The following is a 17,877-nucleotide window of genomic DNA, read 5'->3' on the forward strand; positions in this document are numbered from 1 at the left end:
TTCTCCAGACCTTTAATAATGGAATCTTCATGCATTGCCACTTTCGAATCATTCATTGCCATTTTTTCTCTACTTTCTTTCATACCCTTTCATCTTTAACATCAAAATGTCTAATCTCGTTATACATATACTTCATCCTTATTACCTTGTTCTTCAAATTTTGGATTCCTTTCACTTTGCATTTGCTTTTTTTTGCATTCCTGCAAATTAGTTATGAATTAATATAATTGCAATGTTATTTAAATCTATAAATTTTGTTAATATTAGATAGGAAGTTAGTAATGATGTAATTTTTTCATGTAGTACTGTCATATCCTGTACACCCCTTGAGGGTACATGGCAGGAATTTGATGATGATGATGATGATGATAATATTAGATTTAATTTTTCTCAGTAAGCACATTATGTACAGATGTGACAAACTTAGTTTCTAGTTTGATTTCATTTAATTAGTATTTTTGCTCCTCCATTTTAAGTCTATTTTCTAAATACACAAATTTTTATTTTTTAGTGTATGATCTTGGAGAATGTGACCATGATTTGGAATGTCCAGTTGATAAAATCTGTGAAAACAGGAAATGCATTAGTAAGTGTTTATGTATATATCTCTTGTAATTTGTATAATTGATTTATATTCTATTGTTTATCTGCAGTTATCAAATTATAAAATGCAATCAAATTATAAAATTTGTGACACCTAAGAAAATGTCTGTCTTATTTCTTTATTTTTAGAGGGTTGTAGAAATGATGCCAACTGCCGCTTTACCGAATCTTGTATTAATAGAATTTGCCAAAATCCATGCAGTATATTTGGTGCTTGTGGACATAATGCTATATGTACACCAATGAATCATGACAGGGAATGTACTTGCCAGCCAGACTATACTGGCAATGCTCATGTTCTCTGTAACAGAAGTAAGCATAATTTTTAACTAAATTTATATTTATATATATATATAAATATATATAAATAATATATATTTATATATAAATTTTTTTTCTCCCAAAAGTTTATTTAGGAATGTCAAGATACATCACAATTAACCCAACACTCACTTGTGGTATGCAAAAGTAAAGTACATGGTAAAAATTGTGTTGAAACACAACTTGTAACAGTGTCATGTCATGGGACAGGATTTAGTCAAACCTCCTCAATCTTCCCATTCTACATCTCTCTCTCTCTCTTTCTCTTTCACACAGCATCTTGACCATGTTAACAAGACTCTGTGGCTTTTCATCAGGGGGGGAAAACGATAGTGATAAAATGTCTTGGTCTGAACAAATCCATTGTTTACCAATAGATATAGAAGCTGGTAATATTTGTTAGATGAAAAAGTAATCAAGGAAACAAAGGAGTAGCAATAGCATTCAACACCAAATATTGAATATAAACTTCTTGGTTGGAAGGCAGTTTCAAGCAAAGTGATGTGAGCATACTTCAGAATGGAGAAATGGGCAATGAAACTTATTTCTACCTATGGTCCCACAGAAGGTTCTTCTAAGGAAGAGGTCAAAGAATTTTTTGAGTCATTAGAGCAGGTAGCTGACATAAAGAAAATGGAAGCTGTCCTTGTTGGAGATCTAAACAGCATAGTGCAAAATAAGCCCCACCAGGCATATATGAACATTTTGGGAAAATTTGGAGAAAAGGTCAAGGCTAATAATAATATTAAGTACCGGTTAAGTATTCATTCAACCTTTATTGAGGTCTCATACCAGTCTGGGTAGTGGCCCTTTCCATAAAGCATAGCATTATACATGTCTGTAAGGATATGTGCATTGCATTATGGAATACTACAGCAACTGATGTGAAGTCATTAGCATCTGTATACAAGTAGCTCAGTCATCAAGTTACTTCAGGTGCAAACTTTGTTTGCTTACACTTGGATAAAGGATGAAATGAAGAACATGATTTCTTGGCATCTTTAATTTATGTTGTGTATGAGGTAGCAGGAGAATGGTGACCAGTAGTCACAGTGCCTATTGTTTAGTTTATAAACTGGGTGTTGCATTTATATGCCATGGCATATAAATAAAAATGTGATTTCAGTATTGCTAAGCATCCCATTTCCTATGGCCAAAGTGTAAGGTCACATTGGGGGATTCAGAGGACATCATCATCATCATCATCAAATTCCTGCCATGTACCCTCAAGGGGTGTACAGGATATGACAGTACTACATGAAAAAATTACATCATTACTAACTTCCTATCTACAATTTTCCTCCAAATCAGTCTGTTACTTGTCAAGACTCCAACATTATCAGATCTTATATTTCTATTGTCTAAGGCACTTTGTACCGTATCAATCCACCTATATCTTGGTCTTCCTCTGGGTCGTTTTCCTGCCAACCTGGCAGAGAACACTTGTTTTGCTAATCTTTCCTCTCCCATTCTATTTAAGTGACCATACCATCTGAGATTAGCTCTGCTAACGCATTCCTGGATGCTGACAATGTCAAGTTCTTTCCTAATATCCTCATTTTTAATATGATATTGCCATTGATGCCATCTGTTCACGCCTCTAATCTTTCTCAGGACTCTCATATCTGCGGTCTCTAGTCTTTGGTCAAGTGTTTTACTTCTGACCCAGCTCTCAGATCCATAAGTTAAAATTGGTTTGAACACAGTCTTGTATACAGCTAATTTAGTGTTCCGACTAATTTCTTTCTTATTCCATATGAATTTATTCAATTGACTTCCCATGATACCAGCTTTGCTGATTCTGTTGTCTATTTATTTATTTAGTTTACCATCTTCAGTAAAAATTGTGCCTAAGTAGCTGAAATGTTTTACTTGTTCCACAGGTTCTCCATTCACAACACAGTTGACATTTTCAATGATTCTGCCTATTTTCATTGTCTTTGTCTTTTTATTGCTGACCTTCATACCATATCTATTACAACAGCTATTCAATTTAGTCAGAGAATCTTGCAGACTTGTAGCGGATTTATTTAGAAGTATAACATCATCCGCATAAAGCAAAGAGCTGACATTAACATCTCCAATTTTGATATCAGGTTTAATACCACTTTCCTTCCTAATGTGATCCATATAGATAATGAATAACAGAGGGGATAATGTACATCCCTGTCTCACACCAGATTTAACATTAAACCATCTTCCTGTACTTCCTTCAATTCTAACTGCTAACTCACAACTCAAATAAAGACTAAGTATTGCTTGATATAATGCCCCATTGACACCATATAACTGCAGCGTATTGAATAGCTTCTCTCTTGGCACCTTGTCATATGCCTTTTCCAAATCGACAAAACTTAAATACAGATCTTTGTTATATTCCCATGCTTTTTGACTATTTGTCGTAAAGTGAAGATCTGATCCTGACAGCCTCTATTTGGCCTGAATCCAGCTTGTTCTTCATCAAGCTTTTCTTCCACAATTCTTCTCAACCGTTTCTCAAGTATACTTGCATAGATCTTGCCAGGAACACTCAGTAGGGAAATACCTCTGTAATTCTCACATTCAGTTTTATTTCCCTTTTTATATATGGGTACTATGAGAGCTCTACTCCAATCATTGGGAATTCGTCCCTCTGTCCAGGCTTTCTGAACTATGCAGTGCAGCCACTGTAAGATTCTTATACCACCATACTTCAGCATTTCTGGTCGAATATCATCTACTCCTGCTGCCTTTCCACATTTCAAGCCTTTGATGGCTTTTTCTACTTCAAGTATGGATATGTATTCCTGACTGCATGCCTGGTCAGTGTTTTTTACCACTGTGCTGTCATCACTGCTTGTTTCATTTAGCAGTTTTTCAAAGTAATTACTCCATACTACAAGGATATCTTTTTCTCCTGTTTTCATTTCACCTTTATCATCTCTAATTCCTTTTACAGCACTCTTTCCTCCATTCCTAAGCTTCTTCAACAACCTCCAGAATATTTTGCCACCTTCTTGATATTTATTTTCTATATTCTTGCCAAAGTCCTCCCATGACTTTTGTTTAGCTAGTTTTACACAGTGTTTAGCATTCTTGCATTTGTCTCTGTATTCTCTAAGAGCACAAGCTGACTTATTTGACAGGAATTTTTGATATGCTTTTCCTTTTCCTTCACTGCCTCTTTAAATTCCTGTGTCCACCAGGGAGTTCTGATTTTTTTATCCTTGCACACAACCTCACCACATGCCTCTCTGACAGAATCAATCAATGTTTCCTTCAGAGTTTGCCACTGAATCTCCAAGGTTTGATTCCTGTTCTCAAACTCTTTCATTTTCTTTTCAATAATATTTCTGTATTTTAGTCTACAGTTCACATCTGAGAGCTGCTCAACTTTTATTCGCTTTAAAACTTTCTTACATGTTATTCTTTTCAATATGAAATTCAATTTTATCCTGCTCAAGACTAAATAGTGATCACTTCCAATTTCAAATCCTCTGTACACTCTGGTGTCCTGCACCAGGGAGAAAACATCACTATCAACAATAACATAGTCAATGAGACTTTTCTTATTCCTAGCCTCTTCTCTCCATGTGAATTTGTGCACATTTTTATGTTGGAACATGGTGTTAGTAATAACCAGTCCATGTCCTGAGCAGAAATCCAACAGATATTTGCCATTATTATTAGCTTTGCTCTTTTCTCCAAATTTTCCCAAAATATTTTTGTATGTCTCACAATCATTTCCTACTCTGCTATTTAGATCCCCAACAAGGACCAACTTTTCCTTTTTCATTGTGTCAGTTGCTTTTTCTAAAGCCTCAAAAAATTCCTCCACTTCTACCTTAGTAGAACCTTCTGTGGGACCATAGGCACAAATAAGTCTCATTGTCCAGTTCCCCATTCTCATATTTGCCCACATTACTCTACTTGAGACTGACTGCCATTCAAGAAGATTAGCCTCGTATTTTGTGTTGAATACTATGGCTACTCCTTCTTTTCCTTGATTGTCATTGCTTGAATATAACATTTTGTATTTATTGCTCAGAAAGATCTCACCAGTTTTGGTCTTTTTTGTTTCAGTCACCCCTATTATGTCGATCTGGTACTTATCTAATTCCTCAGCTAGCTGCATTTCTTTTCCATTCAGGCTTCTTACATTGATAGTACCGATCTTTAACTGTGGTGATGTTGAGTTGGGGTTTGTTTTCAGATTTGTTCCAGTAGCTGACTTTTCGCTGTTCGCCCTGGTTCCCTGGCGAAAACAACGGGGGTCTTGTTTAACCGGGCGACGCCCCAGCCGGCATGAAATTTTGTCGTGTTGTACCATCATTTTTTATTTTGGTTTAACCAATAAGAATACAATTTGGTCGGCTAAATCCCAAATTGCCAGCCCATCCTCGTTCGTTCAGTATCAAAGTAGATACCCAACAGGGTGCACCACGAGAAGGTGAGGATTGGACATTAGGTCAGAAGCCCTGGTCGGTTCTCTGCATTCCTTTAAAGGCTATGTGGAGGTCTCCTCTCAGTTATACAGCTTTGACCCTTAAGCATATTTAAAAGTTGCAAAAGTTACTCATAAAATTACTGCATAATGAAAGGAGACTGATAAATAAGGATGAGGAAGTAATAGAGCCATTCTATGAGTCATGGATTTCGGTACACGAATCTGATCATCTAGAAGTTTAGCTAATAAGGAAACATTAAAGAGTCCAAAGGCAAATGACTAAGAATATCTCTTTACAGAGTAGATAGGAGAAGAAGAATTGATGTAATTGAGCCATATGAAATGGAGCACATGAGATAGATGTGAGGAAAATGTTGCATAGAGTAATAAGTGGAATGAGTGGCTATCTGTCCTTGGACACTGTACATGGATCATGTGAATAAGAGAGTATAAAGCACATATTTGCATAGAGAGCTGTAAATGAGTGAAATGTTGCTGCCAAAGTGTGTAGTAAGTGCATTGATACTGGTGTGTAAGGTGAAGTGGTGTGTGATCTGTAGTAGTGAGTTGGGCCACCTGCAATGCTCCTGTAATTTCCTGGATATAATACTACACAAGGAAATAATACTATTGCTATGTGGATAACTTTTAATATTTTCTTTCCATTCCTTTGCAATCCTTTCCATATCAAAACGATATTGCAAGTATAGAAAAGTTATATATCTACCAACAAGCATATCTAAACTGCATTAATTTTTCTGAAATAATACATCATTGTTTTGTGATCTCTGATGATGATGGCAATGTAATACTGCTGAAATATTGGAAGTATTAATTAAAGTTATTATAATTAATATTTAGTATATATTGTAATTTCCTGAAAAATAATATTATGAATAGCCAATATATAAGCCTTTCTGCCAGAATTAATTTTTCTGGTGTCCTTTAATATGTCAATAAGTTAAGAAAGTAAAGAATGCATTTTTTTTTACTTTCCCGTGTTTCCTGTGTTTGTATTACGTACTAGGACTACTTGCATTGGCTCACGCTAGTAATTGCCGATACTTTTATAGTTTATTATACTATATTCGGCATGAAACTCTCTGATTCCAATCTTTGAGTTTCTTATTCGGTTTTAAAACAAGGTGGGATTTAATATCCCCTTAATTTAAATAATGTTTATATATTGCCGAAATGAAGCCTATTGGCTCTTTATATTTAAATAACTTAATGGGTACATCTTTTTGACAACTCGTATAGCAGAGTATATAAGTTCTTTTCGCTATACCCTTTGGTATCAATTTGATCTAGCTACTCACTAATGAAGCCTCAATAAAGGCTGAAACTGGCCTTTATTGAGGAAACCGGAGTGACCTCCCACCATAATGTAATAACAGCTTACATTTCCTAGGAAATGTGTTTTTACATTATGGAAAATACCAAGAATAGCGATCAGAACTTTACCACCTTTGCTGCGAGTTTCCCGTGTTTGCTACGTACTAGGACTACTTGCATTGGCTCACGCTAGTAATCGCTGATACTTTTATAGTTTATTATACTATATTCGGCATGAAACTCTCTGATTCCAATCTTTGAGTTTCTTATTTGGTTTTAAAACAAGGTGGGATTTAATATCCCCTTAATTTAAATAATGTAAAGAATGCATGCTTTTTTGATAATTGTGTAATTTTAATTTGGGAATGTGAGAAATGGAGAACAGTTTTTGAATGTTTAAAAACATTAAAAACAACTTTATTTCCTTAAAAGGAAATAAAATTACAAAAAGTAGAATATTTGAACTTTTCTTTTCTTTTTCTTCTTAGTTGATGTCCTTTATGAATGTACTCTTGATAGAAATTGTTCTCTTGGACAGATATGTCAGAATTTCAGATGTTTAGGTAAGTTTAAAATTGTCATTCACATTTATTATTTTTTTGAAGATTATCTTACTGAAATCATCATAAGTTCTTGAAAACTAATAAATTTCTGTCTTTTGATTAATTTTGTATTTAGTGATTACATTAAAACGAATAAAATATTTTTGAAAGCATTCTTCTTCTCTCTTCCATCATCTATGTGGATCCTTTCTTTTAAGGTTACACTGTGATCAGCATTCATATTTGTGAATTTAGGGACACAAAACACACGTGTTGAAAGGATTATTTTACTGATTAATAATAAAATAATAACTTGACGTTTCGACCCCTGTATTGTGGTCATCATCAGAAGGATACATGTGTATAAGAACCAAGCTGCATGCTGTTGCACTCTAAACAGGTAAATTACATCTACCTTTTTAACTAATCTTATTTCTTAGCCTGCCCTCTAGTGATTAAGTGATTAGAGTGCAACAGCATGTAGCTTGGTTCTTATACACATGTATCCTTCTGATGATGACCTCAATACAGGGGTCAAAACGTCAAGGTATTATTTTATTATTGATCAGTAAAATAATCCTTTCAACACGTGTGTTTTGTGTCCCTAAATTCACAAATATGAATCTATGTAGATGATGATGAGGCTGAATGAACTCTTTTCCACTTCTGTCTATCCTGGGAGAGTCCGAACAGTTCTGTCCAGTTTAATCCATAAATGTGAGGCGCTGTGTCTATGCACGCACACACACACACACCCGCACATTACAGATTCTGCAATCTTTAAGGTCAGGTCAATAGTTGACCATATCAATGTAACTTTAGCATACCATGTAGATTGCAGTCCAGCTTGCTTCTTTGTGTATATATATATATATATATATATACACACACACACTAGATGATGACCTTAATGTGAGGGTCGAAATGTCGAGTGATTATTTTGGTTTATATTAAACTGAATTTTTACTCTAGCATGGTAGTTGTTTCCATAATTTAATAATGAAGTAGAATATATATAATTAGCATATAGGAATAGGTTCAACCAGAGATATGTAGCTGTTTGTAGATAATGCAAAATTGGGCAGAATAATAGGAGTCAAGCAGATGTTGTAGCCTTACAGGAGGATTTGAATAGATCTGTGAGTAGACAAATAAGTGGGACTACCATTTCAGTTGTGCAAAGTGTAAGGAGTTCTGAAATTTGTTAGTCAAGAATAGATTGCAAAGTATACATTTAATGAAAAAGTTTTGAAGTAGGTAGAGATGAGAAATCTTGGAGTGGTAACGGTGATGAACTGATGTTTAAGGGTGACTTTGCACAAGTTGTGAAGTCATCACATTGGATTATAACAATGATGAGGAGCACCTTCACATGTAGAAGCAAGGAGTAATGATGAGCAAGACCTGCTCATCATTACTCCTTACTTATCATGGAGTGAACACTTTGCTACGATATCCTATGGTCCAATACTGCCTTTTATATGGTGCAGGTTTAGGTTTGAGTGGTTATTTAAAGAGAGTACTGAAGCATTTCTACACTGCCCAAATTTAAATCAGAATGACTGTCTCTCTGTCGTCAGGATTTGAGAGAGTCTCATCCTCATAAAGGGCATGCAATAATGTCCCCTCCTATTTTAAATATTATTATTTTTTTATTTAATATAATGCTATGTCATTTCATTATGTAATTAAATTTAATTTTATTTCAAATCACTTAATTTTAAATTTAGGCCTTAATTGTAATCTTATTTTATTGTAACCACCCACTAGGTGACATGTGGTACATGGCTTAGCTCTCTCTAATAGGATTAACTTTATTTGTTGTAGTTCACTTTGTGATTATGCTAATGCACTGATGATGATGACCAATTCATTTCTGGTTGAAATATTTGCAGTAATAAAATTACTATATTCTTTTGAATATGTGGTATAATAAAAGATGACATTTAAAACAAAATGTATTCAAAATGCATTTAAAACATTAAAGCATTTTTCAGATTTTAAAGTAACATTTCTCATTATAAGCTATATTTACTGTCTGGATGACTGGATTCAAGACTGGATTGGCTGTCTGATAGGTATCAGAGAGTTGTGTATGGTGGAGCAATATCAAAGAGGCAGAAGGTTACAAGTGGGGTTCCACAGGGCTCAGTACTGGGACCTATATTGTTTAACCTTTATATCAATGACACTTCCATGGATTGCAAGGGATTATTCAGTTGTTTGCAGATGATGCAAAGCTGGGAAGGGTTATTAGTAATAGTGTGGTAGCCCTGCAAGAGGATTTGAATAAGCTAGATAGATGGGCAAATGAATGGGGGTGTCGGTTTAATGCAGCAAAATGTAAGGTCTTGAGGTTTTGGAAACATCGATGGGATGCTGCATACTCTATGGGAGGAGTTATACTGGAGGAAGTAGGGGAGACAAGAGATCTGGGGTTGATGATTGATAGAAACCTGAAATTTAGGGGACATATTGCAAAGATAGTAAAGATAACTCGGAGGATTGCTGCAATACCGAGAAGGACACTGACCTGCAGAGATAGAAGAGTTACCATTCTGTTGTATAAGACCCTGATCAGACCACACTTAGCCTATTGTTCTCAGATCTGGTCTCCAGAATTTGATGGGGATAAATTAACTGTGGAAAGGGTACAAAGGCAGATAAAACAAAGATGGTGTCAGGACTGTACAATGTTAGTTATGAGGATCGACTGAGAGAGTGTATCTTCTATCTCACAGTTTGGTGGATAGAAGAAGGAGAGGTGATATGATTGAGACTTTTAAACTGTTGAGAGGTGGTTACAGGGTTGACACTGGGGAGGTCTTTCGTTTGGTTGAACAGCGGGAGGGAGTCATGACAAGGAGCCATCCCTGGAAGTTACGAAAGGAAACTGTGAGAAAGAGGGTGAGGAGTGGTTTCTTTGATGGAGGGTGGTTGAACCATGGAATACATTGCCTGATAGAGTGGTGAGAGCGAGAACGGTCAATGCATTTAAGGAGTGGTATGATAGACTTTGTGTTTCCTAGGACGTACCTCCCTCAGTGAGTCTAGATAGACTTGTTTTTCTTAGAAAGGACCTCCCACGATGAGTCTTTTGACTCCATGGATGCCTGAATAATAATAATAATAATAATAATATTTATAATGAGATATCTTATAATCTTATATAATAGGTATAAAATTATAGATATAAGATTATTGTATGGAAAGCTTAGTTGAAGCATGAAAAGAAATTGACTGTGCAGGCTAAAGGCAAACCAAAAGAATTTTATCATTATGCTGCAAGTAAAAGAAAGAAAGAATGTAACAAAGATTACTTTACTAAATGCTGGCAGTAATCTATTCTGTCATAAGCAGATGCAATAGTCTATCAATCGGGTGTATGTATCATAGCACACAATGCTACTAATACATTGGATGAAGAGATAGAGACACATGAGAAGGAGGTTCTAGAGCTATTGCACAATCTGGATAAGAATTCATTAGTAGAGACAAATCGGATATCAGCATTATTCTAAAGGAATATTCAGCTGAACTGGCTAGGTCCTTCACATATTTGTATAATATCAATCTTAGTTCAGAAAAGATTCCCCAGGAATGGAAAGAATGGTAATCCTATTGTACAAGAGTGGTGCAAGACTGACGTGTGTCTATTGACCTCTCAGCATTTCTGGTGTGATTGTGAAGATCTTAGAGAATTTGCTTACAGAAATGGGTGGAGAAAGAAGCTTACTTTGCAAGCAAAAGTATGGGTTTACTAAAGGGAGGTCATGCCTGAGTAAGTTGTTAATATTTTATAATAATGTTACAACTCAGTTGGATAAAGGGAATGGATACACTGTTAGACTTGGGTCAGGCATTACCATACCATATGAAAGTTTGTTGCATAAACTGGAGAATATGGAATTGGAATGTAAACTCACAACATCGATATACCAGAAGGTGGTATATGGAGGGTATGAATCTACCAGATTTAAGGTTCATGTGCCCTGGGGATCAATCCTTGGACTATTGTTGTTTAATCTATATATCAGTAATATTGGGAAAGGCAGACAAAAGATCTTCAGTTGTTAGCTGATGCTACTGATATACAGTATTTATATAGATTTGAATAGGCTGAAAGTGTGGGCAAATGATAATGGCCACGAAATCAATGTTAAAAAGTCTAAAGTTATGCATTTTGGTTTATTGTGATCTGCAATAGCATGCTATAGTGACAGAATTATGCTTGGATTAACTGATGAGGCTAGAGATCTTGGAGTTAGGCAGACAGGAATTTGAAATTCAAGGGTCACATAGAAAAAATTGCTATTACAACCCAGAGGATAATTGTGATGCCTTGATATGACCACACCTGGACTACTGTGCACAGATTTGGTCTTCTGGGTTGGGAGAGGTTAAGAGGCTGTGGGAAGGGTGCAAAGAAGAGTTACAAAGATGGTATCAGGATTATGGAATGTAGATTATGAGGAGAGATTGAAAGTATGTGGACTGCAGTCACTGGTGGATAGAAGAATTGATAGAGGTGCATAGACTTTTGATATGGGCATTATAGAATATTGGTTGATAAAATTCTCATTATATGGAAGGTGGGAGGGTAGGACAAGGCATCTGTGGAAGTTGAGTTTGTGTGTGATTTAGAAAGGGGTGAGAGCTAGATTTTTCTCTCACAGAACCATGAACAAATGTCATCCTTTCTCTTAAATGCATTCGCACTATTCATCTAGTGTGAGTGAGTTTAAAAGAAGGGATGATAGCTGGTATGGGTGATGTATGGCCTCCCTTGATGAATCCTTGACTCCCTGGAGGTCTGAATAATAATAATAATAATAATAATAATCAGTTCATGCATATCAACAAAAAAACAATTGATAATGGAAGTAAGAGAATTCAGTGTAGGTCATCAGGGGGAAAGTTACAGCACTTTATAAAATTAGCAAGAAGTTAATAATTATTATTATCCAGGCCTCCATGGAGTCAAAAGTGCTGTACAAGATAATAATACTGTACAAAAGTGGCAAGTAAAGTTAATAATGTAGAGAAGTCAGAGATAATGAGTTATAAATAACATTTACCATAGGATAAACATGTTTTTATCTAGGATAAAAATTATTAAAGATTGTGGGACAAAATAGAGGTATGGGTGGAAACTGGATGAAATAGGTAGAGTCAAAACAGCTATCCAAAATACAACTGCATGATGTCAGGAAAATGGAGAAAAAAATGTCCTAGAAAAAAGTTTCAATGCCAACTTAGTATAAATATTTCCTTGGAATCAAAACAAACAGTGTTGTTAGCAATTCCAAATATTTTTGCTAACCTTTTCTTCTGATCTTTTGAAGATTTATGCATCCATCACCTGTCAGTAATTAACACTGTCAGTTTGAAAATTTCTTTGTAAAAAAATATATGTGCTAGAGTATATAGCTCTAATGATATGCCATTTTTATAAATATCATTTTAATAAAATGTAAACGAAATATTTCCAATTTGTTGTGGTCTGATATTTTAACTAAAGTGTACACCACTGTACACTTTAGTTAAAAAATTATAAATTACTGCTAGAGCATTTTGTTCTGAAGACACTACATTTGCAATGTATCTCCAATTACACATTCATTAATAGTGTTTTGCTTATTTTATGGTGTTTAAAAAAAGTGTTTTATTTTTCTTTAGTGGGTTGTCGTTCAGATGTCAATTGTCCTTATGATAAAACTTGCATCAATGGCAAATGTCATGATGTTTGTCAGTTAAGTGGAGCCTGTGGTAGAAATGCTCTCTGTACACCCCATAACCATCGTCCTCACTGTAGTTGTCCCACAGGTCATACAGGGGATCCAAAAGGAACATGTGAATTAAGTAAGTAACTGATATTCCACTTGTTAAATTTCGCTATCTATTTTACTTCTGATTAATTTTTAATAATGACAATGATCAGCTTATATAAAACCCATCAGCTTAATTATGTAGTAATGATGTAATTCTGGTGGTGAAATTAAAATTATTTTATTTTTCTCTTCCAGTTCCTGATCCATCATGTAGGAGAGACACTGATTGTGCAGTCGGTCAGATCTGTTCCAAGTCTGAATGTATTGGTAAGTAAAGCTTTCTAGCAGAGAATATCATATATTCACCTCTCATACTAAATATTAAACTCTAAAAGATGTTTTTTCATAAAACTTATTGATAGTGTAAGAAGGCTATAGCAATCTATTATCATATTTGAAATAATATTATTTCGGGCCTCCAGGGTTCACAAAACTCACGGTGGGCACCCTTCACTATTTACATTTCAGTCATACCACTCTCCTGTCTGATATACTTGCAAACACACTTCCTTTCAACCTGTCCTCCTAGGTTATTCTATTCGTCACTCCACAAGTCATACCTCACCTTGAACTCATTTCATTTGGTGCATTTAAGCTACTCACTGGCAGCTCTTTCCATACACCCACCACCCTCCATTTTAAGATTGGTGATACTGTATTTATTCTGAATGTTCTGAAAATGCAGGGATTTTTGGAAACTAGTTTTTCAGGAAAAAATTAAATTGACATTTATAATTAAATTATCAGTATTCGTTATAATTTATAATTGCTCACATTATTTATAAAATGAATACATTTAAATTTTAATTATCAACATAATTTATGCTGAATTATGAATCTCACCTTATTATGTGATATATTTGAATCTTTAGCAACAGTGCTTCTATAATTAAATTAAAACAAACAATTTCGTTATTGCTTGTCCTTTTATCATTTAAGAATCACCATGATTTAAAAAAACTGAAAATGGCAATGACTTATCAAGAATCTACTATTTGCTATTGCTACTTCCAGTCTTACATATAATTGGTGCAGTATTAACAAAAGATTGCTTGACTCAACAACAAAGACAAGCCAATGATTGTTGAGTTGAAATGCTGATTCTCTTCAGCAGAATTCCAAAATATCTGAAAATACCATAACAACATTCACTATCTATTAACGTTTTAAATTTTATTCATGTGCGAGATATATGCGAACTTTTTAATTTCTTTTTTAGCAAAGTAAACTCAGGGGCACGAGATATACAGGAGGGTGAGTTATATTTGAGTAAATATGGTATTTCATCCATATTGGCTGGTCATGATGGATGGATGAAGTATATCATTGATTTTATGCTTTTTGCACTGGCCTGGTTGGGCGAGTGGTCCACTCTAGTTGAGAGACTGTGGGTTCGAATCCTGCCATGGGCATGGATGTTTGTGATTGTCCTACTAATAGCGTGTGGAAAGGGCACCTGCAACCTTACCACTCCTCCTTCCAGTAGCAACTTCACTCCAAAAACTCTGAGGGATGGGAGTGACCATACATTGTCCAGCAATGTCAAATGTAGATAACTAACTCTTCTTATGCTTATATCAGTTTAGTTTTATTTTAATGGTATTTCAATTATACACTTTGCATCCTTTTTGAGGGGTATTGGAACATGTCATGGCCAGTAGGCCATGTTTGTGATTGTCCTACTAATAGTGTGTGTGTGTGGAAAGGGCATCTACAACCCAACATAATATTTACTTGATTAACATTTTTTGACACTTTCAGTTGATGCCAGCTACTAAAGTCAATCTTCTACTTACCCTTTTACTATCCAAATAATGTTAGAATGCTTTGGGAATTTTACTTAGCTTCCTTTGCCACTTTCTTGCATGTGCTAATTTCTACTTCCTCACCACTTTATATTACAGCTAGTAACATCGTCATCAAACAAATGATATCGAATAAGTTATTTCACACTGTCTGATTTAAAACATTACTTATGAAAGTAATACAATTTTTTCAATTTTAAAGTGTTTAAGTGTGATAATTTAGATACAATATAAAAGCTTATACTGATCTGGTAAAAAATGCTATAAGTGATCAATCAATTTTTTTGTTCACAGTTGGATGCCGTTCTAGCAGCAACTGTCCATTTGATAAAATCTGCCTAAACCGTATCTGTCGTGACCCATGCAGTGTAGGTGGCATTTGTGGCATTAATACTCAGTGTTATCCAGCTGATCATCAAGCAATTTGTTCATGTATTCCAGGATACAGTGGTGACCCATCAAGGCAGTGTTTTAAAAGTAGGTGTTATTATAAAACACTTTCATTAGAAATTTTTCTTGCAATGCATCTTGTTTTAAATTAAAGAATGAAGAAACTTACTGCTAATAAAACCAAAAATCACCCATATTTTACTAAATAAATACAATCATTTTTAAACATATGGTTGCATGGTTACTGTATTCCATAATGTGCCAGCATTCCTCAAATTACAATCAAAAATGTAGAGAAAATACTTACTACTTTGAAAAATTATTCATTATTTCAAATGTAGCAAAAATGAATATTCAGTTAATTGTTGTTATTATGTTCCAGTTCAGTATGAGTGTGAAGCCAATGAACACTGTGGAAAGAATTTTGTCTGCGTTGACCATGCTTGCAAAGGTAATTATTTATTCTTCATTTGATGCATGCATTATTTAGATTAATGATATGACATCATAGAAAATGCTTTAAGTGCTCTCAAATGAAAAGGAATTTTAATTTTTATGTGATATAGTTTGTGAGTTGCTTACAAGAATCAAAAGTACACATGCCAGCCACTAAATAAGAAACCTTTATGCAGCATATATGCAAATTACTTGGTCATGTGTGTCACCATGTGTTCTAGAACTATTTAAGAATGCTGCTGGTCAGTAATCATCAATAGTTTTGATCAAAATGGGATAAACAAAGGAAATCATAGTTCAATAAGAGGCTTATTGTGGGTTCCCATCTGGCTGAGCCACGATTTTGAAAACAGTAGAACTGACTGGTTTCTCAAACCAGTCAGTTCTACTGATATAAAAAAGTGAGATATCTCCAGTGTTTAATCAGTGGAAAAATAACCCACATTGCTTGTCTAAGAGGTGTAACTATGGTCTTAAGACAGTTTGTCAGGATCTAGATTGCCATCATCTGAGAAGGCATGTATGGACAAATAGCACTTCCTATTTGCAGCAATTATTATTATTATTATTATTTGACACCTCCAGGGAGTCCAAGGACTCATCGAGGGAGGGCACCTTCTCTACAACTCCATCTCCACCATTCAATCACCAACTGACCACAGCTACACCAATGGCATCTACTGCCAATCATCACTAGTATTTCACAGATAATCATAAACATCCATACCCACCGTGCGATTCAAACCCGCAGCCTTTTAGCTGTAGAACGGATATTCTATCCACTCGGCCAACCAAACCATATCTTACCAAACTATGCACAGGGAATTAAAGAGGATCAGTATTGGCAGTTGCATGCCCATACAGAAACCACTGATTTCTGTGAAGAACTGGAAAATTTGTCTACTGTCATGTCAGAAACACCATGACTAGACATTGGAAAAAAGTCATATGGTCCAGTGAGTCATGGTATACTTTGTTCTGTACTAATGGTAAGCAGAGAGTTTGGCAGGAGCCCCATAAAGCAATGATGTTATATTTTTGTTATATCCAACCCATAGATTAAAGTCAGTCATGTAGTAAGAATGGTGGTTTGACTTCAGGATCAACATGTTGTGTTCTAAAGAATGAAACTCAATTATAAAGAATTAAAATATTTACTATAAATGTATAATTATAGGGGTGCTTAAGGGTCAAAGCTGTATAACTGAGAGGAGACCTCCACATAGCCTTTAAAGGAATGTGGAGAACCGACCAGGGCTTCTGACCTAATGTCCAATCCTCACCTTCTCGTGGTACACCCTGTTGGGTATCTACTTTGATACTGAACGAACGAGGATGGGCTGGCAATTTGGGATTTAGCCGACCAAATTGTATTCTTATTGGTTAAACCAAAATAAAAAATGATGGTACAACATGACAAAATTTCATGCCGGCTGGGGCGTCGCCCGGTTAAACAAGGCCCCCGTTGTTTTCGCCAGGGAACCAGGGCGAACAGCGAAAAGTCAGCTACTGGAACAAATCTGAAAACAAACCCCAACTCAACATCACCAGAGTTAAAGATCGGTGCTATCAATGTAAGAAGCCTGAATGGCAAAGAAATGGAGCTAGCTGAGGAATTAGATAAGTACCAGATCGACATAATAGGGGTGACTGAAACAAAAAAGACCAAAACTGGTGAGATCTTTCTGAGCAATAAATACAAAATGTTATATTCAGGCAATAACAATCAAGGAAAAGAAGGAGTAGCCATAGTATTCAACACAAAATACGAGGCTAATCTTCTTGAATGGCAGTCAGCCAGTCTCAAGTAGAGTAATGTGGGCAAATATGAGAATGGGGAACTGGACAAAGAGACTTATTTGTGCCTATGGTCCCACAGAAGGTTCTACTAAGGTAGAAGTGGAGGAATTTTTTGAGGCTTTAGAAAAAGCAACTGACACAATGAAAAATGAAAAGTTGGTCCTTGTTGGGGATCTAAATAGTAGAGTAGGAAATGATTGTGAGACATACAAAAATATTTTGGGAAAATTTGGAGAAAAGAGCAAAGCTAATAATAATGGCAAATATCTGTTGGATTTCTGCTCAGGACATGGACTGGTTATTACTAACACCATGTTCCAACATAAAAATGTGCACAAATTCACATGGAGAGAAGAGGCTAGGAATAA

At 35.2% G+C, this 17,877-nt stretch overlaps 1 protein-coding gene across 1 annotated transcript in view; it reads left to right on the forward strand.

The window, feature by feature from the left end:
• The window catches only part of LOC150101923 (uncharacterized), a 1,001,066-nt gene that overhangs the window by 831,579 nt on the left and 151,610 nt on the right, over positions 1 to 17,877 (forward strand). The window contains exons 124-130 of the mRNA XM_090399931.1: positions 512 to 586; positions 733 to 915; positions 7,174 to 7,248; positions 12,907 to 13,089; positions 13,254 to 13,325; positions 15,158 to 15,340; positions 15,636 to 15,704. Of these exons, the coding sequence (XP_090256057.1) occupies positions 512 to 586; positions 733 to 915; positions 7,174 to 7,248; positions 12,907 to 13,089; positions 13,254 to 13,325; positions 15,158 to 15,340; positions 15,636 to 15,704 (840 nt within the window). The remainder of the gene's footprint in view (positions 1 to 511; positions 587 to 732; positions 916 to 7,173; positions 7,249 to 12,906; positions 13,090 to 13,253; positions 13,326 to 15,157; positions 15,341 to 15,635; positions 15,705 to 17,877) is intronic.

Source organism: Typopeltis vanoorti, chromosome 11 (assembly GCF_054136105.1).
Source record: "Typopeltis vanoorti isolate ZY-2024b chromosome 11, IOZ_Tvanoo_1.0, whole genome shotgun sequence".
Taxonomy (NCBI): Eukaryota; Metazoa; Arthropoda; class Arachnida; order Uropygi; family Thelyphonidae; genus Typopeltis; species Typopeltis vanoorti.